Genomic DNA, 27,590 nt, shown 5'->3' with positions numbered 1-27,590 from the left:
AATTTTGCGCCAATAGAACGCCAGACAATCGTAGAAGAGCAACATTTTGCATTTAACTAGTTTCTCGTACAGAAATCTAGTTAAATGCAAAAATAAAGTGCTATTTTCGATCTGAGTAGCCCATACACACTCCCAAGGTTTGTTGTTAGAATTATGACCAGTACTAAATTTGTATTTTCAGATTACCGTGTGCTTTTTAAGGAATGTTCTCACTTTGAACTCTTGCAATTTGAAATAAAAGTTTTTACTCAAAATCAGTTAATTGACAATCATTATCAAATTAATTGTGTACTTTCGAAGACCTGTTTTTCCAAAACTCGGATAAATTGGTTTTAGCAGTTACAGCATTCTTCTTGATCTTCTTCCACTTTAGCTCGAAATACTCCGAAAAATATCCGGAATAGAAAGTCATTTCATACGGGAAATAATTAGTTTCCATCTCTAACAAGCCGGATTCCGCCTTCCTCATTCTTTTCATAAAAGCGTCGAACTCTTCCAAACGGTAGCCCTGAAGCTTTTTCTCCGCTTTTTCAGGAGACATCCATTCCATAGTAGGATAATAACTTTTTATTCTTCTGCACCGGTAGTCGTATTCGTGGTAACGGGCCACACATTTTTGCAACTTTTTCTCGTGCTTCTCTTGGTACTGGAATTCGAGAAATTTTATAAATTATAGAAAAAAGTTTCAAATCTCGTACCTCTTTACTTTCATGTTTTATATGTTCCTTCCGTTTCTCAAACTCTTTTCTCTGTTTTTCTTCTTCCTCGAGTTTCAGTTTGATTTGAACATAATTGAGGAAATCTGGCTTATCCGCTTCATCAAGACTTTTCAAAATGTTATCGAATTGTCTCATTGCATCATTTTTATTCATTTTGGACGTGGTTGCTTGGGGCGTCTGAAAATAAGAAAATTTTTGACATTTTGAGTATAAAAACTTACAGTTGGTTGTGGCTGGTGCCCTGGCGTCTGGGGAACGTCGTTTGTGTTAGTCACTGATTCCACAACACTGTCATCTTTATGGGCTCTAGAATAAAAGTTTCGAAATTTCAGATTTTAGCATGCGGACTCGTTGTGAGTCGGAAAGAGAAACTCATTTTAAGCGCAGGAACTTTCGTCCGCAAACAAAGTTGAAAATGATTTTTGAGAGGCTGTTACGGTATAACTGATTGTCCCACCAAATAAATGTTTTAATGGATCTTACAGAACAAAAATAGAACTTCATTTTTGTAGTTGACAATTTTTTTGTACGAGCAGTCCCTAGCAAGTTACATATTGACAAAGTAATTTCTCCCCCAAATCGACCAATTTCAGGGCAAGTGATTTTTGAGCTGTCCCAGTAAAATTACCATAACTCTCTAGGAATTGTCCGTACAAAAAAGTTGTCAACTACAAAAATGAAGTTCTACCTTTGTTTTGTATGATTTATACACAATTTACTTTTTGGGACAATCAGTAAAACCGTAACACCCTCTCATCATTCAAAACTGAAAAAATCCCAATTGTATGCCTTACTACACGGTACTGTAACTCTGTTCATTTTAGTGCTAGACAAAATTTGAAACTTGATTCAGAATCCTCATGTCCTTAGCTTTAAGTCACATATTGGCCAGTTTCGAGTTATTAAGGTACCCGTGAAGCCCAGCAATGGGAAGTTAGTTTCCAAAAAACTTACCGTAGAGGCGCCTCTTCGGAGGGCATTTTTGGCGGGGCGTGAATCGATATTATTCAAAATGTGGCTAATGCTTGATGACAAGGACACAATGTATGCACACAGTGTATGTGTGCAATACAGGCCGGCTTGGGAAGGCTGCAGATGGTCAGTGAAGAAGGAGAAAGGCTCGTCGTCACCTCATTAGACCACCTCATTCGTTTTTTTGCCAGACCTAGGTAGTTCAAATATTGCCGTATTTTTTTTTGTTGGTGTAGACTCATAGATCTTGGGGAAACCTTGTGCTACATAAACCAGGCTTATTGGATTGGTCAATTCCGACTTCCGACTTCACGAAAAGGAATTTCCACTTCCAAGCAACTCTAATATGCACCACTGACCAATAATTTATAAATTTTCGCAGTCAAGTTAAGAATGCCATACTTTGAATAGGTGTCACAGTATCACGGATGGTCAAAAACTGCAAATTTTTATAGGGTGTTTAAATCAGAGCTAGAGCTTCACTTTTGTAGTTGACAACTTTTTTGTAGGGGTGATCCCTTTCCGTTTACCGGGGCATTTCTTGTCATTTTTGGCCTCGTTTGAACCAATTTTTCGCGCCAAAGGCACGCCAGACTATCCGGTTTCCACATCAGACTGGAAGTTGATAGATTTGAACGGATTTTTCGCATTTAGGAGCATTTTCGGTCATTTTTGGCCATGTCTCAACTAATTTTTCTCAGCTCCACGCTAACTGAAGTCGTTATCAATTTTCAGTTCCAGTTTTTTGACTTTCTCTAAATTATAATACTTTGTACCGCCCGTCCATATTTTATATCCTATCTCCATCTGCCCATCATCATCTGTCACCTCTAGGGTCTCCCATTGTGTATTTTGTGTATCTGTGTAGATCACGTCATCTTGCCACAACTCAAAAACCAAGACCACCTCGCTAGACCCTCCTAGCCTAGCCAGGACCACATATCGATCTGTAGCATCTTGCACTGGTTTGGCTCCACTTTCATTTTCCTATTCTCCATTCAACACTGACCATCCGCTAGACTCTAGCTGCCCCTACTTTACAACTCTAGTCTCGACCAATCACTCTTTTGTCGTCTGCGTCTCTCATTCTCTCTATCGCTGCCCCCGAAAAAATGAATCAACAACCGCCATTCTCTTGCTAGCGATTGCCCCTTTCATCTCAACTTTAAATTTTTCAATTTTCAGAAAAATGGACCGAGTGATCGACGGTGCGAAGATGGTGCTAGGCACCCTGTTCTTCATTGTTCTCAACTTTTTCAAAAATATCCTCCCCAACGGTGTCCTCCCCCGAAAGCTTGTCCAAGGAAAGAAGGTGCTCATCACTGGCTCAGGCTCTGGTATCGGTAGGCTAATGGCTATTGAATTCGCGAAGCTCGGCGCTGAGGTTATTATTTGGGATGTGAATAAAGATGGAGCGGAGGAGACGAGGAAGCAAGTGGAGGCCGTTGGCGGGAATGCTAGCGTATTTATAGTTGACTTGTCCAAATATCAAGATATTCATCGGGTGGCTGATGAGACGAAGAAAGCTGTGGGAGATGTGGATATACTGATTAATAATGCGGGGATTGTTACAGGTGAGTAATTAAGTAATTAGGATCTAACGAAAAACAATTTTGTGAATTCCAGGAAAGAAACTCTTCGACTGCCCGGACGAGTTGATGGAGAAAACGATGGCTGTCAACACCAACGCTATTTTCTATGTAAGTTTTCAAAAGAGAATTCAGACACTCTCACCTTGTCATGATTAGTCATGACCTATCTTTGAAGACTCATATCTCGAAAACTAGATAAGCTATCAAAAAGTTGTAAATAGCAAAAATGTAGCTTACAATCAGCTCTGCATTTTTGTAATTGACAACTTTTTGATATCTTAGCTAGGTTTTGAGATATGCGCCTTTAAAATCGGGCACCTGAATGGGGGAGGGCGAGAGAGCGCAGAGAAGCTAGAGTGTCTGATTTCTCTGCGTCTCTTCTCTTTATCAAAAAGTGGTCAACTACAAAAATGTAGCCCTTGTTTCGATCTAGTTACAATACAAAAATTGAAATTGTGGGACAATTACTAATACCGGGGCACACTTTCAAACTTTGACGTATTTCACTCAAAGTTAGAAAAATTGGAAGCCCTGCTGGGATGAATAGCTCAAAATTTTATAATTTTACATTTTCTTATAGATCAAAAATATAACTACATTTTTGTAGTTGACAACTTTTTGATAGCTATTTACGCCTTTGAGATATACGCCTTCAAAGTTGGGGAGCGAGAGAGCGTGCAAAACAAGGAGGGACTCTAGCTTCTCTGCGTCTCCCTCCCCTCCTCCCCGGCTTCGAACCCCAATATCTCAAAAGCGTGAAGAGCTATTAAAAAGCTTTCAACTACAAAAATGTAGACCGAGATTTGATCTACACAGCCATATAAAATTCGAAGTGTTGCGCTGACGTAGAAAAGTGTGACAAGCTTTTGAAAATTGAGATTTTTCACTAAAATTCATGTTTTTCAGACCGCCAAAAACTTCCTTCCCTCAATGCTTCGCAAAGACCACGGTCACCTCGTCACAGTGGCCTCCATGGCTGGAAAAACCGGATGCGTCGGACTCGTAGATTACTGTGCCTCAAAGCACGGAGCCATCGGAGCCCACGACTCAATTGCAATGGAGATCTTGGCACAAAAGAAGTATGGAGTCAAAACAACCCTTGTCTGCCCGTTTTTCATTAATACCGGAATGTTCGATGGTGTTACGACCAAGTGAGTGTTACAGTAATCTACAGTAATCCTTCTAAAACTTCTAATTTCCAGATGCCCAGCTCTCTTCCCTATCCTTGAAGCCGACTACGCTGTGGAGTGTATCATGGAGGCTATTCTGACGGACCGCCCATTATTGTGCATGCCAAAAGCGTCCTATTCAATTATTGCTCTCATCGGACTCTTGCCAATCGAAGCTCAAGTTTTGATGGCTGACTTCTTTGGAACAAACGAGTCGATGAATGATTTCAAGGGACGTCCGAAGAGGGATTAGGCTTAAAAATTGTGTTTTTTGCTTTATTTTTCAAATATTTTCTGACATTCAGAAGTTTTTTCTTGTGTTTTTTGAATTGTTATGTGTGTTACTTGAATGTTTACAATAAATGTCAGGTAGTGGTAAACAACAAGAAAGCGAAGTGAGCAAACAAACTTTTGGCAGAAACTGAAAACAGAATGGAAAACAGAATGGAGGACTGGGAGAGTGGGACAACAAAAAAGTTTTTCAGTGAAAATTTTTCGAAAGACCGCCATGACATTTTTAATGAAAACATTACTTTGAATTTTACATGACTGTGTAGAGCAACTCTAGGGCTACATTTTTGTAGTTGACAACTTTTTGATAGCTCCGCCCACTTTTGAGATACCAGCCTTTGAAGTTGGGCGTTCAAACATGCAGAGAGGGGGAGAGGTGGAAGAGAGCGCAGAGAAGCGAGAGTGTTTGATTTCTCTGCGTCTCTCACGATATTTATTATTTGAATTTAAAAGCAATAAAATACAAAAAAAACAGTGTGTTTTATTGATTAAGTAGAAAATAACAAAACTGGAAAAATGTTGCAATGCCATTTTCCTTAAAAATTGACTTTTTTGCTATAATTTGAAGACGTCTCACGGGTTTTCTGATAGTCTCAGCATGATAAAAGTACATATGTTTTGTAGATCAAATCCAGGGCTACATTTTTGTAGTTGACAACTTTTTGATAGCTTTTTTAGTTTTCGAGATACGCGCCTTTAAAGTTGGGAACTTAAATTGGCGGAGAGGGAGAGAGGGGAAGAGAGCGCAGAGAAGCGAGAGTGTCTGATTTCTCTGCGTCTCTTTATAAATCTGTATCACTCAAAGACAGTCAATCATATGAATTAAACAAAACAACTTAATTTTTCAAAAGCCAGCATGGTAAAAACTAGATATTGAAAAAAAACTGTTTTTTGTTTTTTTTTTGAAAAATTCTTCAAATTGGAAAGCTTTCAGAATATCAAAACTTGTCCCTGTTTTACAAACTTCCCGTATCATTCTATTACACACCCCCTAAGCTCAGCGCCCTGGAAGTAGTGATTACCTTAAAACAGGACACCCTGGAGCTTACTCTCGCCCCGCCCATAAGCTTAGCGCCCTGGAAGCTGATTTTCCTTAATTCTTAGGCTTAGGCAGAAATTCAGGAGACATTCTATTAAACACCCCCCGGGGGTGGTATACCAACATGGCGTTTTGGGGGTGTTTATTGATACACGTGGGGGGTTATAATAGAAGATTGCCTGGTGTTTTGATATGAACCCCCACTTTCCACTGTGGGGGGCTTTAATGGTTTCATTATAACCCCCCACACTTTCTGTTCCATTATACAACCCCACAGTTATAACCCCCCACTTTTCAGTTGGTGGGGGGTGTATTCCAACATGCGGGGAAGCTATCGGTGTGGGGGGGTATAACCGAATTTTCCCCAAATTTTATACAGTTATGTAGATCAAAACAAAATCTTTATTTTTGTAGTTGAAAACCTTTGATTGCTCTTCTAGCTTTTGAGATATAGCAGTTCTACTGAAGGTCACCTTCTCCAGTTTGTGTCATTGACTTTAAAGGCGCATATCTCAAAAACTAGAATAACTATTTAAAAGTTGTCAACTACAAAATGTAGCCCTAGATTTTTTTTATAACATATTAAAAAATCATAAATTTTGACGCACTCTGACACATCTTTTGAAGACTGCCATCCTTCCCCCTTCCCTTTTTCCCACGCCTCCCCTCCTCGCCCCGCCCCTTTTCCCACGCTAAACATAGTGACGCGCGGAACCCGTGAGATGTCGGTACACTGGCTGAATGACCTCCCCACGGCTCTTTTCTGAAATTAGCTTTGCGCTGGGGCGATAACGTGACCAATGAGGCTTTGCCGAGGTGCGTTTATTGCTGGTTGAAAACTTTTCCCAATTACCCGCGATGACACCCTGAAATATGGGTGGCGTACGCAATTTTTGAACGCCTCTGAGAAGGCAGAATGATCAATTAAGTAACAATTGATTATAATTAGGTACTTTATTTCATAGCATTCGGCGGAATCGCTGATCGGTACCAACTGGAAGCATCCATACCCACACCCACACCGGACACTCGGTCCCCGCCACGGATGTTTATTTTCATTCGGAGGACTGAAAGATAATTGTGTTATAATTACTTAATTAATAAACCTTACAGGTTTTAGTGAAAACTGAGTATAGCGGCTTGTTAGACATTAGCAATGCCAATGTTGATAGCGATCCGTGTTGGGTACACATAGCCACCAGGATATAACTCATGTCTGGAATTCAAAAGGCTGAAATTCTTTTTTTTTGGATGGAAACTTACACATAGCACTGTTTGGTATCTGTATGACAAATGACACGAAAAATATTCCAAGTGGAACCGATATAAAAATGACGTGAACCGCGGTTTGGAGGTACAAACTATTCAGAAAATTCTTCTGAATTGCTATAGTCCTCTGTGACAATGAATTCTTTAATTTCTGGAGTCCCCGCTTAGAAGCGTATACAGATAGGGCAAAATAGACAGCTGCAAAGGGTTGGCTGGAAGCGGCTAACCCGACAAATATCAAAACTGTGACGGAATCGGTGTTGATGAACATGCAATTGTCACACCAGATATATGAGGGCAGCGGGTGGCCGAATTTCTGGAAATAAAGGGGATTTTTAGTAGGAATTGGTGTATTTTCAGAAAAAAAACGCCCTGCATCTCCGTTCATTTTGACGCTACACAGATTTTGAAAACAGATTCAAAATCCTTATAATCGCAGCTTTAAAGTCATGTAAATCATATTTAGAAGTTGTGCGATAGAGCGCGATTGCAGCTTGGAGAATTGGCGGCTACAAAACATGAAAAAACTACAGATTCCTTCATTTTTAGGGAATTTTTTTGGGTTTTTGAGGTCAAAAACCGAATTTACACTCCAACAACTAACTTTTACCCGGAAAACCGTGTTTCTAACTCAAAAAATCTATTTTCAGACACTTTTTGACTCAAATTTGACGTTTATCATCTGAAATCCACCTTTTTACCTAAAAAAAGTGAGTTTTTAGTTATTTTTGATCTGAGAATACACGTTTGCATCATGAACTCCTGATTTTCAGCTGAAAATTCTGATTTTCCGTTTATAAACATGTTGGCAAATATGTGTACTGAAAGCTGAAATTGCGAGGATTCCGAATCTGTGCCTTAAATGTTTCTAGCATCCAAATGTATCGAGTTGCAGGGCTTTTAGCAATGTATCTCAGTCCAATTCGAAGCTAGAAAAGTTATAAGGACAGATTGGAAATTTTCATGAATTTACCAATTAAACTATGATAATTACGATTTTGGTTTTTGCGATAGAGCGCGATTGCCGCATTCTTCCAAAACAACTTCGCCCATTACTCACCCTCTCCACACTAGCCTTGAACGATTTCTGATCACTCAAATGACCATACGACGCGACGAGAAGACACATGCATGACGTCATCATGAAATAGTGATAGTACTTTACACCGGTGATCAAATTCTTCAAAAGTTTGATAGAATCATCGGTGACCGCATTCATACGGTACTCAAACATATGCATAATAGAGATCCCTGTGGCACAGAGCCCTGCTGCCACAACAGAGAACATAAGGACCGGGTATTGGTGGCCGACGCCTGTAGAGCAGAGAGAGGAGTAGGGGACAACGACGGTGAGTTGCCAGATGACGTCCATGAAGTACTCCATGAAAATGCATCTGGAAAAGTAACAAGATGCAGGTTAGGGGATTCTGAATATGCTTTCTAAATTTTCCTAGCACAGGACGCGGCTAGGGATCCGCCAAGGATATCAGGTCGAAGGTCAACCAACTCAAGAGCATCCAACACGCTAACCGTACCGCCCGTCTAGCCGGTTATGACGCTGGAGTGACCGGAGGATCCGCGTATGCCGGAGGATGTGATGCCTGCTGTCTTCCAGGAGCCGCTGGACCAGCCGGAAAGCCAAGAGCACCAGGATTTTCAGGAAATCCAGGAGCACCAGGACTTCCAGAAAACCCAGGACGCCCACCACCATGCCAACCATGCCCACAAGGACCACCCGGACCACCAGGACCACCAGGACCATCCGGAGATGCTGGAGGCAACGGACAGCCAGGACAACCAGGACCAGACGGACAACCGAGTGCACCAGGAAACAAGGGACCATCGGGACCAAACGGAAATCCAGGAGCACCAGGAGCACCAAGACCAAAGGGACGCGTGTGAGGTATTCGGTAAATTACGGTAAATTCCCGGCAATTTACCCGGTAATTACCAGATCATGTTTTTCTGTGTTTTGCTCACAAGGTTAGAACCGTTAAGGAAGTAAAATCGATGTTTTTGTTCCAAATTTGACTACCTGGCAAAATTTGTTTGTTTTTTGTTTATTTTTTGGTATAATTTTCGAGCGAATCGAATTAGGCTGCGATTTTCTGACAGAGAACAGCATTTAGCTCGAAAGAAACGAAAAAATTCCGAAATTTATCAAAAAGTGGAAAATATATAATATACCTCACACAGATTGGGACCAAACGGAAATTCAGGACCACCAGGACACCCAGAACGTGATGGACAACCAGGAGCACCTGGACCAAAGGGACCAAATGGAAATCCAGGACCACCCCCACTTTTTTAAATATATAAACAGAGACTCACGTGAAAATATGTCGCAACAACACGGTCCTATACCTGTTGAAAAATTGGGGACACTTGAAAACCAGGATATAACAAGTGATGACATACACCGGCGCTGTTAGGCATACCAGGACGTGACTAAGATTTCGGAGTACAGCGGAGGTAGGAATAATACACGTCTCGTTCATATCCCCGCCAGCTGGGGAAGAAATGTGCCAAAAGAGTCAGAAAAAAGAAAATTGTGTTAAAGACTAAACCACTTAATTCTAGGAAATGGAAAAATTTAGGTGATCAAATATCTGGCACTTTCAGCTGTCGGTCAGCTAGACATGTTAATTGATGGGTGTGCGAGCAGAGTGACAAAAAGTTTGAATTTGAAATGTTTATTTGATTGAAAAGATTGGAAAGCTTAACGACGAGTTCCGTCCTCGAAGAAGACTCCTCCGTCGATGGCGCAGTACTTTGGACAGATTCCCTTCTCTCCAGCACCTCCTGGAGTCCCGGATTGTCCTGGTGCTCCTGGATTTCCATCGGCTCCTGGCTTTCCTGGATTTCCATTTGGTCCCTTTGGTCCAGGTGCTCCTGGTTGTCCATGACGTCCTGGTTGTCCTGGTTGTCCTGGTGGTCCTTGTGGTCCAGCTGGTCCTTGTGGTCCTGGTGCTCCTGGAGTGATTGGCTCGGATGGTGCGTCTTGTCCTGGCTGTCCTGGTGCTCCTGGTGCTCCTGGATTTCCGTTTGGTCCCGATGGTCCCTTGTTTCCTGGCGCTCCCGGTTGTCCGTCTTGTCCTGGTTGTCCTGGCTGTCCGTTGCCTCCAGCATCTCCGGATGGTCCTGGTGGTCCTGGTGGTCCGGGTGGTCCTTGTGGGCATGGTTGGCATGGTGGTGGAGTGATTGGGTCACATGGTTGCTGTGGTGGGCGTCCTGGGTTTCCTGGAAGTCCTGGTGCTCCTGGCTTTCCTGGACGTCCTGGCTTTCCTGGGGTTCCGGCGGGTCCAGCGGCTCCTGGAAGACAGCAAGCATCACATCCTCCGGCAGACGCGGATCCTCCGGTCACTCCAGCGTCATAACCGGCTTGACGGGCGGTACGGTTAGCGTGTTGGATGCTCTTAAGTTGGTTGACCTCCGACCAAATATCCTTGGCGGATCCCTACAAAACCCATTAATAAGGAAAGAAGCTTCTAGAAGAATGACTTACACGACAGAATTGCACCTCCTGATTCATGGTTCTCTTGACATGATGAACATAGTTGTGCACCATTGGAAGAGTGATGCATACCGAGAGAACGGCAACAACAGAGAATGCGACAGCCGAGTAGGCCACGAAGCGGTAGGCTTTGATGCGTTGTTCGAACTCCATGTCTACAGAGAGAACTGACGTTGGAATGGAGGGAAATGGCGCTTTTATAGGACGCCTACGTTTTGCAAAAGGTTGTACTATGGGCGGTAGAGGAATTACACAACACACAATACGCAATTACGCGGAAAGAGGAAGTGAGAGGCAAAGAAAAACTGGAAAGGAGACAAGGGCAATTGGTGATAGGTTTGTGTTTTAAGGATGATTTGAACATGAAACAGTTTATTCTTATTTTCTTCAAGACACTGAAGAATCAAGACCCCCCAGAATTATTGATAAATCTTTTTGGTAGTAGGCTTCTCCTTATTGATCTCATTGTCGTTGAATGTGACATGAGTCGGAAATTCGCCGTTTCGTCCGAAAATCTCTCCTGGAACATCTGGTCTGTCTTGAGAGATTACTGCGACTTCTCCATGGTCCATGAAGAATTGGGGCTCGTCGTTGACCAGTTGGAGACTTATGACTCGAGATGAGAATCCGATTGTGAGGATGAAGAGAATGGAGAGAGTATTCATTGTGAATGTCTTTTTTCAAGTTTTGAACAAGGTTTATATTGGTTCTGTTTTTCACATGGTTAGCATAGCATCAAAATTCATATTTGCATATTTTGCAAAAATGCTAATCATGTGAAAAACTTGTCAAATAAAATAAGCTCCTCTGTGAACAAAAACCAAAGAAATCATTCGACAATGCGTCTCCTCGTCTTCTGTCTTCTATTCATCATTGGTATGGCAACCTGTGTCATTTCCTCGGATCAAGAAGGAGAATCTGGACACGGATTTGGTTCAGTCAACGACTACCTCGCCAAGAGAGCCTACATGGACGAGCCCGGAGAGATTCGTCCACTCGGTGTCACTGGAAACCCAAAGTTTGTGAGACAGACCGACGCTTAATTGGGATTTTTATTGAGAATGATTCAGTGAATGAATAAATGTGAATGTATAAATGTTGGCATTAAAAGGTTAACTTTTTCGGTAGTAAGACAATTTAGTTTTTTTTAAGCCACGAGGGTCTCAGTGAGCAGAAACAATTAATGAACGAGCATAACAAAGGTCGTGTTAATTCTCTCATGACAGTATAGCCTTCTTCAATTGGTCGATTGGCAAACAGTGGGTGAGAACAGCACATCTGTTACTTATTTAGAAGGCTATCCCTGGAGCAATCCAATTTGTTTGTCAGGTCTCATGACAAATAGTAACAGACAAATAGTCTACAACACTGCAAAGTCACACAGTAGACCTCCTACAAGATTCTCATTCATTTCTATCTCACTGAGCAATAATGAACAATCCTTCGACATTTCCCTTACTTCATCTACCAATGCTTGCTATAAAAGAAGTTTTGAGCGAAGTGACTCCACTGGATCTGTAAGTGTCTTTTAAATTCTATTTTAGTGGATATCTTATTGATTTCAGCATCCACTTCTCCATGGTCTCCCTGAAAACCAGACTCATTGCACGCCACTTTTCTAAACAGCCACCGATTTCAAAATATGATTTAATATTGGTTATTAATGAACCACTTGGAGTTCAAATATTTCACGGAGAAGTTTTGTATGAATACGAAATACTCTCTTACAAAACGGAAAATCTCGGAAGACTTCGGGAAGAAAACGAAATAATGAAGTATACAAAATATTCAGAAGACAAAGTTACTGAATTCAAGAAGTATGTTGAGTATGCAATGGAAGTATTCAATTGGCCAGTGGATCAACTATACATTGATTTTGACGATTTGAAAGATCAAAATCATTCGATTATTGATTGGCTGAAATTTCGTGTTCGCTCAACGAAACATTGTTCTTTATTCGGTAACCGAGTCTCAGATGACTACGTCTCGTACTTCCTAGAAAATGTTCAAGTTCATAGGCATTTACATTTGGGGAGCACCATGAGTGATAACTTTCAATTAAAAGTTCCCAAGATTATTGAAGATTTGAAAATTTGTAAATCAAATTTTATCACATTCGATCAACTGTCTTCTTTCAATTGTGTATCAATCCATCTTTCCCAAACCAGTATATCTAATAAGGAGCTTAACCAGTTCTTTAAAAATTGGATGACGTCAAAGTCTAATCAGAATCTTCAAGACTTATTCATTGGCATCAAGGATCTAGAATCACTTGAAACGATTTTCAAACTACCCCATGAAGTTATTGATCCAGGAACAGTCCGCACATTGTACAGGTGAGTTTTACGCTAGAAAAAGTAGAAATTAAATATTTTTTTCAGAGGGAATCATCCAATCCCTGTCGCTGGAGGAATCGATATAAAAAGGGATGACGGTACCGTTGCCACTTGCTACACACAGGTTTGTATCGGGTCCTTATATCTTGCTATGCTTGTTCATTTGAACTTCTAAGAATGTTTCTTGTTCCTATGCAATCATTGTTTTGTGCTAATAATTGATTTTACTGTCTAAAAAAAGTTTTTCAAATTCTTGCTCTCGATTGTGAAATTGAAAACAGAGTTTTGAAAATTTCATCTTTGCCTTGAGCTTCCATGAAATCATGACTTGTATACCTGAACCCTCTGTTCTTTTTTGTTCTAATAACTAAATCTAAATTAATGAAAATAAATAAACAAAGTAGTTATCAACACTATCGAAATGAGATAAGACAAGAATGAAGCTAGATTATTTTTCGAAAGAGAAAAAGTTGTCAACTACAAAAATAAAGCTCTATTTGTGATCTATACACTCCATAAACAATCGATACTGTGGTACCACCAGTTAGGCCGTCTCACACTCACAAAGTTGACCATTTTCAACTTAAAACTGCAAGTGTCACATTATGGCCAGTACTGTATAATAACAGTGCCAATGAGTAATTATTTGAATTAATATTGATTTTTTTTAGTTGTATCTTTCAAATTATCTCACACTGCAAAGAATTCCTTTTCACATGACTGTTGGTGAGAATGACACAACTCAGCAAACAATACAAATCTTTCCCAGTGCACTTTATCAGGTGTCTCAAATATCCACAGGCAAATAGTAACAATAGACAATCTGTTACACTACAAAGTCAGGCAGTGGACCTCCTACAAGATTCTCCTATTCTCATTCATTTCCTTCTCCCATGAACAATAATGAACAATCCTTCTACATTCCCCTTACTCCATCTACCAATGCTTGCTATAAAAGAAGTTTTGAGCGAAGTGACCCCACTGGATCTGTAAGTGCCTTCTAAATTTTATTTGAGTGAATATATAGGTTTCAGCATCAACTTCTCCATGGTCTCCCGGAAAACCAGACTCATCGCACGTCACTTTTCTAAACAGCCACCGATTTCAAAATATGTGTTAATATTGGATATTTATGAACCACCTAGTGTTCAAATATTCCACGGAGAAGTTTTGTATGCATACGAAATAGTCTCTTACAAAACGGAAAATCTCGGAAGACTTCGAGAAGAAGACGAAATAATAAAATATTCAAAATATTCAGAAGACACAATTACGGAATTCAAGAATTACGTTGAGTATGCAATGGAAGTATTCAATTGGCCAGTGAATCAACTATACTTTAATTTTGACGAGTTGGATGATAAAAGTCATTCGATTATTGATTGGCTGAAATTTCGTGTTCTCTCAACGAAACATTGTTCTTTATTCGGTAACCGAGTCTCAGATGACTACGTCTCGTACTTCCTAGAAAATGTTGAAGTTCATAGGCATTTATGTTTGGGGAGCACCATGAGTGATAACTTTCAATTAAAAGTTCCCAAGATTATTGAAGATTTGAAAATTTGTAAATCAAATTTTATCACATTCGATCAACTGTCTTCTTTCAATTGTGTATCAATCCATCTTTCCCAAACCAGTATATCTAATAAGGAGCTTAACCAGTTCTTTAAAAATTGGATGACGTCAAAGTCTAATCAGAATCTTCAAGACTTATTCATTGGCATCAAGGACTTAGAATCACTTGAAACGATTTTCAAACTACCACATGAAGTTATTGATCCAGGAACAGTCCGCACATTGTACAGGTGAGTTTTACGCTAGAAAAAGTAGAAATTAAATAGATTTTTCAGATATAACCATCCCATCCCTGTCGCTGGAGGAATCGATATAAAAAGAGATGACGGTTCCGTTGCCACTTGCTACACACAGGTTTGTATCGGCTCCTTATATCTTGCTATGCTTGTTCATTTGAACTTCTAAGAATGTTTCATGTTAACATAATTATTATTTTGTGTTGAATCTTCTAATATTGATTTTACTGTAAAAATGTTTATCAAAGTCTTGTTCTCAATATTGAAATTGAAAACGTAGTTTTGAAAATTTCCTCCTTCCCTTGACTTTCCTTAAAATCTTACCTTGTATATCTGAATGCTATGTTTTTTATTGTTTTGTTTTAATAAATAATTTTAAATAAATGAAAAAAATGAACAAAGTAGTTATTAACACTATCGAAATGAGATAAGACAAGAATGAAGCTAGATTATTTATCGAAAGAGAAAAAGTTGTCAACTACAAAAATTAAGCTCTATTTGTGATCTATACATTCCATAAACAATCGATACTGTGGTACCACCAGTTAGGCCGTCTCACCCTCACAAAGTTGACCATTTGGCGAATTATCTCACACTGCAAAGAGTTCCTTTTCACATGACTGTGGGTGAGAATAACGAAACTCAGCAAACAGTACAGTCATTTCTCAGTCCACTTTATTAGGTGTCTCAAACAATAGGCAAATAGTAACAATAGGCAATCTGTTACACTACAAAGTCAGGCAGTGGACTTCCTACAAGATTCTCCTATTCTCATTCATTTCTCTCTCGCTGAACAAAATCAATAATGGAAAATACTTCTAAATTTCCCTTACTTCATCTACCAATGCTTGCTATAAAAGAAGTTTTGAGCGAAGTGACTCCACTGGATCTGTAAGTGTCTTCAAATTTTATTTATTTTGGATATTTTATTGATTTCAGCATCAACTTCTCTATGGTCTCCCGGAAAACCAGACTCATCGCACGCCACTTTTCTAAACAGCCACCGATTTCAAAATATGGTTTAATATTAAATGTTTATGAACCACTTGGAGTTCGAATATTCCACGGAGAAGATTTGTATGAATACGAAATACTCTCTTACAAAACGGAAAATCTCGGAAGACTTCGAGAAGAAGACGAAATAATAAAATATTCAAAATATTCAGAAGACACAATTACGGAATTCAAGAATTACGTTGAGTATGCAATGGAAGTATTCAATTGGCCTGTGGATCAACTATACTTTAACTTTGACGATTTTAATGATCAAAATCATTCGATTATTGATTGGCTGAAACTTCGTGTTCGCTCTATTAATCATTGTTCAGTGACTTTATTCAGTGACCGGGTCTCAGATGACTATGTCTTATACTTCCTAGAAAATTTAGAAGTTTCTGGGCATTTTGATTTGGGGAACACCATGAGTGATAACTTTCAATTGACAATTCCAAAGACTGTTAAACGATTGAATATTGAAAAATCAACATTTGTCACATTCGCTCAACTATCTTCTTTCAATTGTGTATCAATCCATCTTCGCCAAACAAGTATATCTAACAAGGAGCTTAACCAGTTCTTTAAAAATTGGATGACGTCAAAGTCTAATCAGAATCTTCAAGACTTATTCATTGGCATCAAGGACTTAGAATCACTTGAAACGATTTTCAAACTACCACATGAAGTTATTGATCCAGGAACAGTTCGCACATTGCACAGGTGAGTTTTACGCTAGGAAAAGTAGAAATTAAATAGATTTTTCAGATATAACCATCCCATCCCTGTCGCTGGAGGAATCGATATAAAAAGAGATGACGGTACCGTTGCCACTTGCTACACACAGGTTTGTATCGGGTCCTTATTTCTTGCTATGCTTGTTCATTTGAACTTCTAAGAATGTTTCATGTTAACATAATTATTATTTTGTGTTGAATCTTCTAATATTGATTTTACTGTCTAACAAATGTTTATCAAAGTCTTGTTCTCAATATTAAAATTGAAAATAGAGTTTTGAACATTTCATCCTTCTCTTGACTTTCCTTAAAATTATAACTTGTATATATCAACCTTCTGTTTTTCTTTGTTCTAATAATCAAATCTAAATAAATGAAAATTTAAGTAATACAGTTTCAGACTTGCAAAAAACTTCCATTCCTTCGTTCTTACTCCCATTTTCCAGCCACGCGGGCATTTCTCCTTTCTCAATTACTTTTTCTGTTTTTCACCACGTTGTTTTGTCAATACTTGTAGAAACGGATACTCCGAAAAAAGGTAAAGATTTATTCGGCGAATTGTTCTATTAGTACAAAAATGAGGTATTTCAGTGATCAAAGTATGTCCCTAATGATTTTTGCTTTTCCTTAAATAATCTACGGCAGAATTAACAATGTTTCAGTGGAAAATGTGCATCTTTAATTTTTATTTGAATTGAAAATAATCATCGTGGCTGAATTGCCGCAAACTTTCGAAATTTTATGCAAAAACTGATAGAAGCTTTTTCAGTTAAAAGTGAGCGATAAGTCAGATATTCGAATAAATTAAAAACAGTTTTCAACTATATATATATATATCAATTTTACCTGATGCTTTCGGAAATGGTTGAATTGGCTGAAATTCGAAAAAAGTTTGTAGTTAATATTCAAAAATTAACATCGAAAATCATGAACTATGCGGGTTTCGTCAATTGCTAGTCTCAGCTTGATTCGAATTCTCCGAAAACTTATTTACCTTACTTACCGATCCACCTGAAAAGTGATTTGAGCTTTCGATTGGAACTAGAAACAAGCTGATTAGTAGCACCGCACTATTCTAGGTTTAAAATGTTCCTTCCAGTTGAAAATATGTTTACGCAATATTTAGAATTCATGTAAAACAATTCTGCCGTAGTTTAATTTCATAGAAACGCACAAAATATCAAAAGATGTGGTGAGAAACAGAAGAAAAAAGCGAGAAAACGGGAAAAATTAATATTTAAAACTCCAGCGAGCCCGCAATCTCTGCGTCTCTTCTCTCTAATGCGTGTCAATGGAGCGTCGTTGCTTTATGTCTTTTTTGACGAATTAATATCTCAAAAAGATAAAAATGGACAAATAATTGAACTAAAATAGCAGTTTTAGATGAGATTTACAAAAAATAATAAGTACCTGCAGTGATCATATCTGGGCAAAGTTTAATTCTTACACGAATTCTCTCATTACTTAATTTTCATAACGTATAAAGAAACATTACACAATTCTAAAGTATGAACGAGTATAGTTAGTCTGCTATCAAAAATCAAAATTCTCTTTCATAGATATCGGGATGGAATAAAGTATCCTCGGAACATTGGAAGTCTTTACAAGCAACAACAATTATCTGAAAACTCGCTTTGAAGTTTCAGAGAACATGGAGAATGTGTTAGAGGGTTCAAGGGAAGGACATAGTGAGAGATAAGACCTAAAAATGTACATTAATTAAGTCAGATTCTGTTTTTGGGCTTGATACTCTCATTCCTGTTACAAACTGTCAAATTAAAAACATCGAACAAAGAATAAAGAACTCTTCTTCTATGTAAAAGAAAAATATCATTCAGCAATCAATCAGCAATCATTCATCTATCCGCGGTATTCGAATATCATTGATTAGCACTAATAACACAACTATTCCAGAAAGTTTTTACAATATTCCACTCTTAAAACACAAAACAATGAGACTAGGAGAAGGTTATCAATGAAAGATTACTCTCTTTCTATGCGCTCTACGCTTTTCACACACTCTCTCCGCTCTTCAAGTCTAAGGATTGTTGGCACATTACCCAGCTCCTTTCTAACAGTTTTTGAACGGTAAAGGTTAATCTGAGTTATATTTGAAAATCAATAAACTCTGTTTCACTTTCAACAAAATACATTTACAGCTTTCTGAGAAAAATTACCAAAAAAAAACACATTAAACTACTTTTTTACTCGCAGAATGATTAAAATATGTTCAGGTTGAGATTAACAAAAAGAAAATAGCACAAAAGTATATAATACAATTGTCCAGTAAGTCATATTCTCAAAGCCACTTCGTGAATCGAATCTCCAATATAACTGCTTTTATTCCAGATAGTTCTACTCAAAATACAATCCAAGTTAACGCCAAAAAACTATTAAAAGTCTTGTGTTATTTCTGTTTACTGGTTTTATACAATATTCCACTCTTCAAACAAAAAAGAAGTTTACGAGATGGTCATCTGAAATCGCAGATTCCTCTGTTTCTCTCCGCTCTCCATCACTCTCACCTCTCTCCACGTCAATGCTACAACCAATTTTTAAAGCAATTTGCTAAACAGTAATGGTTAATCTGTTTGTGAGAATATTTCAGCGGAGTTTTTGCTCATTTCGGTTCAAAGGAATCTCTTAAATCGGATGCCCGAGTTATCAATCAAATACAAGTCTATGTTTGTTAAAAAATAAATATTTCTAGTCTATCAGAATTCCTGTTATAGAAGAAAATAGTAGATTCGGATGAAATTATCGACTGGAGACCTTCATCAAGAGAAAGAGCTTTGAAAGTGGTCGCCTTCCACAACTCCACAATGCGTATAGCAAAATAGTGTGCGCACACGAATAATATTTAAAAACCAAATTAGAGAATGCAACCAGTCATATCATAATACTGTTTTTATGTGCTAATTTTCTGAAATTCCAGTCTTTAAGCACAGAAAACGAACCTGAAGACACTAATCTGAAATCAAAAGCTGCTATGTTTCTCTGCGCTCTCCCTTTATTTCACACACTCTCACTTGTCTCTAATAAAAGTTTTTCCAGAACAATAACTGAAATGCCAGTGTAGACCGTCGATTGAAAAGATTATTTGCCAAATTCGACGTTATTTGAATGCAAAAATTCAGGATTCTGCATTTTCCCGCAAACAAATTTCTTTAGGAAGATGGAACAAATTAGGAGCATATCAAAATTGAATATTTTCAGCGATTCTTGCTCGAAAATTTCAAAAAGACACAGAGTTCTAGCAGAAACATTCTTCTGTGATGTTATTGCAATATTTCAAGTGGCAAAGTGCAGAAGAAAGACAAGGAATCTTCAAGTTCTCACTCTGTATTCAAAAATTGTATCTCAAAAATGTTTTTTTAATCCCAGATGACTCCAACAAGCCTAAAATAACAACATACAGGGAAAATGGAACTAATAAAACAGTTATTCCAAAAGGTTTCAGAAAATAGGAGATGGTTATCCAGAATAACAGTATAGTCTTTTTCTATGCGCACTCCGTCTTCTACACACTCTCTCCGCCCATCCCATCGCTCGATTGCTGGGACACTGTCAAATGTTTTGTGCTTATAAGGACCATAACATAATACATGATTCCAGAACACCTGCTTGTCATCCTTATTGATGGAATGTGTTTCTTAATGTTCTAGTGGCCCATGTCAGTCTTTGCGTCTATATTTCTGGATATAGTGTCACTCCAATTTGTTTGTTCACGTATGTCAGTATGTGTGAATCTTGTATTGTTTTTTTTATCGGATAAGACATCTGTCTTCCCTCCCCACCTGTTGTTTTTCTCTGTATTCACTGCATTGATCAGGATGCCTCCATTTTCTCGCCGACACCCTTTATCGAGTTTTCACGTTCAGTTCACAGTTATATTCAAGAAGTTTTCATAATTTTGTTTATAGTTTCTCAACTTTTTCGGTAGAAACAGCTCTTTTTGCATTCCCCGCCTTTTCTGTCTCCTTGGAGATGGTGTTTTTGCTTAATTTGACAGTTTTTCAGCTAGAAATCTAACCAAACAGTGTCCCTTGTCTTCTAAAATCGTGATTTCTGAACCGACGTCCTCGAATTTCTATGTTATCGATAGCGCTAGGAAAAAATCGAGAAAATTTTCATTCTAGTTAGCTAGAAATAGAGAAACAGTCAACGCATTGATCTAGATTTTTGAAAATTCGAAACAGTTTTGTGATGTTTCAAAACAAAGATCAATTTTTAAGTTTACAAATCGTTCTATTAGTTTTAGATACACTAATTTCATCGCAAACTTTTGAATTTCGAAACCGGTAGCTTTAGAAACAAATTTCGAAAAATGGAGATTATCACTCGAATTATCTAATCTTAAATCGCCATATCGCTTTTTCCGACATAAAGTAATATTCTAAAGTCTAAAAGTCTTCTACAAGTTATTCTAAATTGTCTCGGTTATCTCAATTTTTCATTGACTGCTCACAAACTTTCACACCGACGGAAAACACATTCGAAAAGAAGATAAACATAATAAATGCCTCACTTGTCCAATTCCGACAATTCTATCTTAAAAGAATCTTCTAGATGATGATAAAATCAACATTTCATCCACAGAATTTGACAAAAAACTCAAAAATGTGGTACTCCACTTTTTCCGTCTTTGCTGGATTTTCTTCAGTTTATAATTTTTATAACTTTTAGGGATTTTTTGAAATTAAACACTCATCATTTTATATAACACCATTTTAGCCGACTTTAACATTGATAATTTAGTTTTTAATAATAAAAAACGCGGAAACCTATTTTTGAACTGCCGCTAACTGTAATCGTTGCGAGTCCTAGTGAGTGCAAAACCTCGATGCGTCCAGAAAATTTCTGTATATTCAAAGAATGCTCACAAAGTTTGAATAGCCGTCTGAAACGTTAAATTTTCAAGCTTGAAAAAAAGAATAGGAGAAAACAAAAAAGAAAAAACTGTTATTTTTCTCTCCTTTGTCTTTTCGTAAAATCCCACTTCTAAAACATAATCCCTAATTCAGCGATTCTTCCCCAAGAAGCTGAACGTCGTCAGTACAGGTCAATGAGTGGAAATAAAAACTCGGATGCTCATCATGGTGCTCCGCCAGCTCAAGGTGAGTGCTCTATAAGACGGGAAACTGGTGAAAATCGAGATATTTTCCCGATTTTGACTTTGCAAACCCTAAATTTTGATCTATTTCACTAATTTTCCCCATTTTTCAGCAAGTTTTGCTCAACAAGTTGAACATCGTCCGTACTCGATCGGTGGCCAAATTGGGAGCTCGACTGCTCATCATGGTGCTCCGCCAGCTCAAGGTGAGTGCTCTATAAGACGGGAAACTGGTGAAAATCGAGATATTTTCCCGATTTTGACTTTGCAAACCCTGAATTTTGATCTATTTCACTAATTTTCCCCATTTTTCAGCAAGTTTTGCTCAACAAGTTGAACATCGTCCGTACTCGATCGGTGGCCAAATTGGGAGCTCGACTGCTCATCATGGTGCTCCGCCAGCTCAAGGTGAGTGCTCTATAAGACGGGAAACTGGTGAAAATCGAGATATTTTCCCGATTTTGACTTTGCAAACCCTAAATTTTGATCTATTTCACTAATTTTCCCCATTTTTCAGCAAGTTTTGCTCAACAAGTTGAACATCGTCCGTACTCGATCGGTGGCCAAATTGGGAGCTCGACTGCTCATCATGGTGCTCCGCCAGCTCAAGGTGAGTCCTCTATAAGACGGGAAACTGGTGAAAATCGAGATATTTTCCCGATTTTGACTTTGCAAACCCTAAATTTTGATCTATTTCACTAATTTTCCCCATTTTTCAGCAAGTTTTGCTCAACAAGTTGAACATCGTCCGTACTCGATCGGTGGCCAAATTGGGAGCTCGACTGCTCATCATGGTGCTCCGCCAGCTCAAGGTGAGTGCTCTATAAGACGGGAAACTGGTGAAAATCGAGATATTTTCCCGATTTTGACTTTGCAAACCCTAAATTTTGATCTATTTCACTAATTTTCCCCATTTTTCAGCAAGTTTTGCTCAACAAGTTGAACATCGTCCGTACTCGATCGGTGGCCAAATTGGGAGCTCGACTGCTCATCATGGTGCTCCGCCAGCTCAAGGTGAGTCCTCTATAAGACGGGAAACTGGTGAAAATCGAGATATTTTCCCGATTTTGACTTTGCAAACCCTAAACTTTGATCTATTTCACTAATTTTCCCCATTTTTCAGCAAGTTTTGCTCAACAAGTTGAACATCGTCCGTACTCGATCGGTGGCCAAGTTGTGAACTCAACTGTCCAACACCCGCTATGGTCGAATCAACGTCCAATGGCTCAATTGGACCAAGGAGCGCCACAAAATGTCTCTCGTGAGTACTCTGAAACACGGGAAATGAGGAATTCTTCTCGTTTTCTCATTAATTTAGCTTAATTCTACTAATTTTCAATGTTTTTCAGAAGGCGTTGCTGGTCCGGTGTCCCAACACGGGCAATCGTCGAATAATCATGCGATCCCTCAAGTCGAGCATCAAGCGAGATCGCCGATAAACCGTGAGTGCTCTAGAACACGGGAAATGAGTGGAAATCGGGATTTCTTCCCGGTTTTTGCGCATTCGAACCTGTTCTCTTATTAGTTGCGTCGTATAGCACTAATTTCTTCTCTTTTTCAGCAAACATTCTTCCCAACTCCATCGCCGCCACCACTTTAATTCACCCACAAATGTGGCAGAACATGAAGGAGCAAAACTATTGTGAGACCTGTGACCCATTGAAGCGCCGTCAGTTCCCGGGTACGGTGGATGAGCACAGAAGAACTCCAAATCACAGAAATGCAGCTTTTGCCAAGGAGAAGAAAGAAGGGAAAAAACAGGATTAGACCAATTTTGGGGGTTCATAAGTTGCCTATGGTTTTTAATCTTTTTTTTTGTTTCTGTTGTTTCTTTTTTCTCCTTCTCGTTTTCCCATATCGCTGTGACACCACGGGTCACAGGTGAATAGCGACTTACTTATAATTTATCTTAGGCATGATACCCACTAGGCGTACATTTGGAAACTCGCGAACGCTTATCTACAATAGATGAACAATAGTGGCGAAAATCAATTCGCGACTCACCTATTATACTTGAACTTTTCGCTAATTGAGTATTATTTCCGAATTATCTATGATCCTCTCTCATGAAAAAATCACTAATTATTTGCGTGATAAGTTGTACCCAGCCTCGTAAGTCGTGATTCACCTGTGGTTCGATTTCTCCCCTTCCGTCAATGATGATTTCGTTAGTTCTATTTTGCCGAAATGTTGGTTCTATTTTGCCGAAATCTATTATATAAAAATGATTATTGTCTGAAACTGTGTGAGAAGTGTTGTTTTTGTTTCTTCAGTTTTAACCCATTTCTTACAAGTTTTCAATATTTCCCTTGCATTTGCCATTCCAAATTTTGATTTGGAAGTATTGTAATTATTATGTTTTGAAATTTCACAGAAACTTATTAGGGAAGGCTCCCGACTCGGCTTTAGTTATGAAACGTGACCTATATCATTGGAAAGCTGAAAAACGCTGATTCCAAATATATATTCAGTTTATGCCCTCGAGACTTGGTGTTCGAGAACAACGAGTCAAAGTTTGGGCCTCTGGCAAGTACCTTTCTGACGCGATAAAAATACCGGCAGCGTGGTGTAGGTGGTAGTGAGGCGGTTTCGAGGCGTGGTGCTTGCGGCACGGATCCTGCGTGCTTCCATATAGCTCGCATATAGGACCCATGTTTTCATGGTAAACCTGAAACTTGCAACGACACTCCGCCATTACACCTTGGCGTGCTGTTTATCGTAATTGAAACTGCAATTGTTTTCAATGACTTTATCATAATTTTCTCCGTTTTCGAAGATTTTCATGCACTTTTTGTCAAATTTTGCTGAAAACAAATTACGACTAAATAAAAATTAATTTTTAATTAAGGTCCGAAAAGTGTAATTTTAATTTTCAAGCTGAATCGCGATTTTTTAGGAAAAGCTCAATGAATGAAATGATAAAATTATCTTATTCCATGAAAGTAAGAGCGTCTTTATTTTTCTTACTTCGGATTGGCTATAATAATTACTTTTAGATGGAAAAAGGTAAGACGGTAAGTTTTTGTCAAGACGAAGTAAGAAAAGTAAGAAGCTCATCACTGTGCCAGACGGCTTTCGGAAAACATTCATTTCATTGATTAGCTGATTAAAACTTTTTTGATTCATTGATTGATTTCTGTTTTTCGGTAAGAAATAGAATGAAAGAAAAAGGCACGAAAGGAAAAGTTATAGCTTTCTGTGCTTTCTCGAAAACTATTCGTGTTTTTTTTCTGAAAGTATAGTCGTAATTTGTTTTCCATGAAAACTGAAAACGGAGAAAATGAATATGTCATAAAGAATAGAGCTGAACAGACTCGGAATGGAATAGCAAAGTAGCAGCACATTATAATGGGTGGAATTAGTGGGCGAGGGCATCGTACGAGCTGTCGGTAGACATGATGAACGGCAAGAAAAACACGGATCGCGCGTGGGTCATATATGCTTTCATGCTTCCATATACCAGGCATATAACTAGCACATAAGTTTCCTATGACTCCCATATTCGACACCGCGCGAACGCACAATGCTTCCATCGCGAACCACCTGTGATGGGAAAGGGGGTGGATTCGATTCCCGCCCAAGCAAAAATTTTTTTTGCTTTTTTTTCTAGGAATTTCCTAGATGCTCTGGTTGGCTTTGACTTGATTTTTTCAAAATTTGAGTAGTTTAATATCAATTTATATGAGAAAAATAAGGAATTGTAATGAAAAAACAGACTTTTGAATACATTAGAAAATAAAATTTTCGAAAAATTGATGCTCTAAAAGTTTCCAAGTGTTGTCCATCACTTGATGATCGAACAGTCATGAAATATTCAAAAGACTCTTTCGGTTTTTTTCTTTCAATTCATTTCTTTTCTCATGGAAATTGGTATTACATTACTCAAATTTTGAAAAAATCAAGTCAATCTCAACCAGAGCGTCTTGGAAATTCTATGAAAAAAATGCAAAAACGTTTTCGCGTAGGCTGGAATCGAACCCACACCCTTTCTCATGCTTCTCCGCCTCACAACCATTTACACCACGCTGAATGCAAAAACGCTCAGCTATATTTTTCGGTAAGTTTTCAGTTCTAAAAGGACGTTTACATTGACTGTCTGTATTTTCTTAGGATGTTTCCGTACAAAACAGTTGTCAGCTACAAAAATGAAGCTTTACTTGTGATCTATGCACTTTATAAACAGTCGATATTGTGATACTATCAGTGAGGCCGTCTAACACTCACAAATTTGAAAATCTTCAACAAAAAACTGCAAGTGTCATATTCTTTCTGGCCAGTGTATAATAACAGTGTCTATGAGTAATTTTTTAGAATTAATATTATTTTTTCAGTTGCATCTTTCAAATTATCTCACACTGCAAATGCTGTGTTCATTTTCACATGACTGTTGGTGAGAATGACACAACTCAGCAAACAATACAAACCTTTCCCACAGCACTTTATCAGGTGTCTCAAAGATCCACAAACGAATAGTAACAATAGACCATCTGTTACATTACAAAGGCAGGCAGTGGACCTCCTAGAACATTCTCCTATTCTCATTCCTTTCCTTCTCCCATGAACAATAATGAACAATCCTTCTACATTCCCCTTACTCCATCTACCAATGCTTGCTATAAAAGAAGTTTTGAGCGAGGTGACTCCACTGGATCTGTAAGTGTCTTTTAAATTTTATTTTGGTGGATACCTTATTGATTTCAGCATCCACTTCTCTATGATCTCCCTGAAAACCAGACTCATTGCACGCCACTTTTCTAAACAACCACCGATTTCAAAATATGTGTTAATATTGGATATTTATGAAGCACCTAGTGTTCAAATATTCCACGGAGGAAATCTGTATGCATACGAAATACACTCTTACAAAACGGAAAATATTGGAAGACTTCAAGAAGAAAACGAAATAATTAAATATTCAAAATATTCAGAAGACCCAGTTTCTGAATTCAAGAAGTACGTTGAGTACGCAATGGAAGTTTTCAATTGGCCAGTGGGTCAACTATACTTTAATTTTGACGATTTGAAAGATCAAAATTATTCAATTATTGATTGGCTGAAATTTCGTGTCCGCTCAACCAAACGTAGTGAATTATTCGGTGACCGAGTTTCAGATGACTATGTATCCCACTTCCTAGAAAATGTTGAAGTTTCTGGGTATTTACATTTGGGGAGCACCATGAGTGATAATTTTCAATTAACAGTTCCAAAGACTGTTAAACGATTGAATATTGAGAAATCAACATTTGTCACATTCGATCAACTGTCTTCTTTCAATTGTGAATCAATCCATCTTTCTCAAACCAGTATATCTAATAAGGAGCTTAACCAGTTTTTTAAAAATTGGATGACGTCAAAGTCTAATCAGAATCTTCAAGACTTATTTATTGGCATCAAGGATCTAGAATCACTTGAAACTATTTTCGAACTACCCCATGAAGTTATTGATCCAGGAACAGTCCGCACATTGTACAGGTGAGTTTTACGCTAGGAAAAGTAAAAAATTAAATATATTTTTCAGAGGGAATCATCCAATCCCTGTCTCTGGAGGAATCGATATTAAAAGGGATGACGGTGCCGTGGCCACTTGCTACACACAGGTTGGCATTGGGTCCTTATATCTTGCTATGCTTGTTTATTTGAACTTCTAATAATGTTTCATGTTCCTATGCAATCATTGTTTTGTGTTGAATCTTCTAATTGATTTTACTGTCTAACAAATGTTTTTCAAAATTTTGTTCTCAATATTAAAATTGAAAATAGAGTTTTGAAAATTTCATCCTTTCCTTACCTTCCTTAAAATCATACCTTGTGTACCCGAATCCTCTGTTTCTTTCTTTTTTTGTTCTAATAATTAAATTTAAATAAGTGATAAAAATGAACAAAATTATCGAATTGAGATAAGACAAGAATGAAGCTAGATTATTTTCGAAAGAACACAACAAAGGTAGAAAAGGCGTCACGGCACATCTGATTGACCTGATTGAATGTTCATTTTTGTAGTTGAAATTTTTTTGTACGGGCACTCCCTAAGAAGA

At 38.2% G+C, this 27,590-nt stretch overlaps 11 protein-coding genes across 11 annotated transcripts; 8 read left to right on the top strand and 3 right to left on the bottom strand.

Moving 5' to 3' along the window:
• Positions 1–280: 280 nt before the first annotated feature.
• On the bottom strand, positions 281–1,699 carry GCK72_016773 (uncharacterized protein; the record flags this gene model as incomplete). The annotated part of the gene is made up of 4 exons (XM_053731679.1): positions 281–646; positions 699–896; positions 941–1,025; positions 1,674–1,699. The coding sequence occupies 4 exons, from the start codon at positions 1,697–1,699 to the stop codon at positions 281–283; spliced, it is 675 nt and encodes a 224-aa protein (XP_053580592.1).
• Positions 1,700–2,880: 1,181 nt separating this feature from the next.
• GCK72_016772 (uncharacterized protein) lies at positions 2,881–4,705 on the top strand (the record flags this gene model as incomplete). The annotated part of the gene is made up of 4 exons (XM_003090765.2): positions 2,881–3,265; positions 3,318–3,391; positions 4,190–4,434; positions 4,486–4,705. 4 exons carry the CDS (start codon positions 2,881–2,883, stop codon positions 4,703–4,705), a joined length of 924 nt encoding a protein of 307 aa, XP_003090813.2.
• A 2,031-nt stretch (positions 4,706–6,736) lies between these two features.
• GCK72_016770 (uncharacterized protein) lies at positions 6,737–9,549 on the bottom strand (the record flags this gene model as incomplete). Its single annotated transcript, XM_003090764.2, has 5 exons — positions 6,737–6,849; positions 6,894–6,998; positions 7,046–7,367; positions 8,112–8,445; positions 9,416–9,549. 5 exons carry the CDS (start codon positions 9,547–9,549, stop codon positions 6,737–6,739), a joined length of 1,008 nt encoding a protein of 335 aa, XP_003090812.2.
• GCK72_016771 (uncharacterized protein) lies at positions 8,286–9,362 on the top strand (the record flags this gene model as incomplete). Its single annotated transcript, XM_053731678.1, has 3 exons — positions 8,286–8,467; positions 8,542–8,949; positions 9,248–9,362. The coding sequence occupies 3 exons, from the start codon at positions 8,286–8,288 to the stop codon at positions 9,360–9,362; spliced, it is 705 nt and encodes a 234-aa protein (XP_053580591.1).
• A 261-nt stretch (positions 9,550–9,810) lies between the features above and the next one.
• On the top strand, positions 9,811–10,428 carry GCK72_016769 (uncharacterized protein; the record flags this gene model as incomplete). Its single annotated transcript, XM_053731677.1, has 2 exons — positions 9,811–9,937; positions 10,001–10,428. 2 exons carry the CDS (start codon positions 9,811–9,813, stop codon positions 10,426–10,428), a joined length of 555 nt encoding a protein of 184 aa, XP_053580590.1.
• Positions 10,429–10,984: 556 nt separating this feature from the next.
• Positions 10,985–11,230, bottom strand: GCK72_016768 (uncharacterized protein; the record flags this gene model as incomplete). The annotated part of the gene is made up of 1 exon (XM_053731676.1): positions 10,985–11,230. One exon carries the CDS (start codon positions 11,228–11,230, stop codon positions 10,985–10,987), a length of 246 nt encoding a protein of 81 aa, XP_053580589.1.
• A 174-nt stretch (positions 11,231–11,404) lies between these two features.
• On the top strand, positions 11,405–11,608 carry GCK72_016767 (uncharacterized protein; the record flags this gene model as incomplete). Its single annotated transcript, XM_003101654.2, has 1 exon — positions 11,405–11,608. The coding sequence occupies one exon, from the start codon at positions 11,405–11,407 to the stop codon at positions 11,606–11,608; it is 204 nt and encodes a 67-aa protein (XP_003101702.2).
• Positions 11,609–12,035: 427 nt separating this feature from the next.
• Positions 12,036–13,076, top strand: GCK72_016766 (uncharacterized protein; the record flags this gene model as incomplete). Its single annotated transcript, XM_053731675.1, has 3 exons — positions 12,036–12,082; positions 12,131–12,901; positions 12,947–13,076. 3 exons carry the CDS (start codon positions 12,036–12,038, stop codon positions 13,074–13,076), a joined length of 948 nt encoding a protein of 315 aa, XP_053580588.1.
• Positions 13,077–13,843: 767 nt separating this feature from the next.
• Positions 13,844–14,881, top strand: GCK72_016765 (uncharacterized protein; the record flags this gene model as incomplete). The annotated part of the gene is made up of 3 exons (XM_053731674.1): positions 13,844–13,890; positions 13,936–14,706; positions 14,752–14,881. The coding sequence occupies 3 exons, from the start codon at positions 13,844–13,846 to the stop codon at positions 14,879–14,881; spliced, it is 948 nt and encodes a 315-aa protein (XP_053580587.1).
• Positions 14,882–15,556: 675 nt separating this feature from the next.
• On the top strand, positions 15,557–16,603 carry GCK72_016764 (uncharacterized protein; the record flags this gene model as incomplete). Its single annotated transcript, XM_053731673.1, has 3 exons — positions 15,557–15,603; positions 15,652–16,428; positions 16,474–16,603. 3 exons carry the CDS (start codon positions 15,557–15,559, stop codon positions 16,601–16,603), a joined length of 954 nt encoding a protein of 317 aa, XP_053580586.1.
• A 9,558-nt stretch (positions 16,604–26,161) lies between these two features.
• GCK72_016763 (uncharacterized protein) lies at positions 26,162–27,203 on the top strand (the record flags this gene model as incomplete). The annotated part of the gene is made up of 3 exons (XM_003101686.2): positions 26,162–26,208; positions 26,257–27,027; positions 27,074–27,203. 3 exons carry the CDS (start codon positions 26,162–26,164, stop codon positions 27,201–27,203), a joined length of 948 nt encoding a protein of 315 aa, XP_003101734.2.
• Positions 27,204–27,590: the final 387 nt, after the last annotated feature.

Source organism: Caenorhabditis remanei, chromosome V (assembly GCF_010183535.1).
Source record: "Caenorhabditis remanei strain PX506 chromosome V, whole genome shotgun sequence".
In the NCBI taxonomy this organism is placed as follows: domain Eukaryota; kingdom Metazoa; phylum Nematoda; class Chromadorea; order Rhabditida; family Rhabditidae; genus Caenorhabditis; species Caenorhabditis remanei.
Note: the sequence above shows the minus strand (reverse complement) of the source record. Positions and strands in the feature narration are given on the sequence as shown.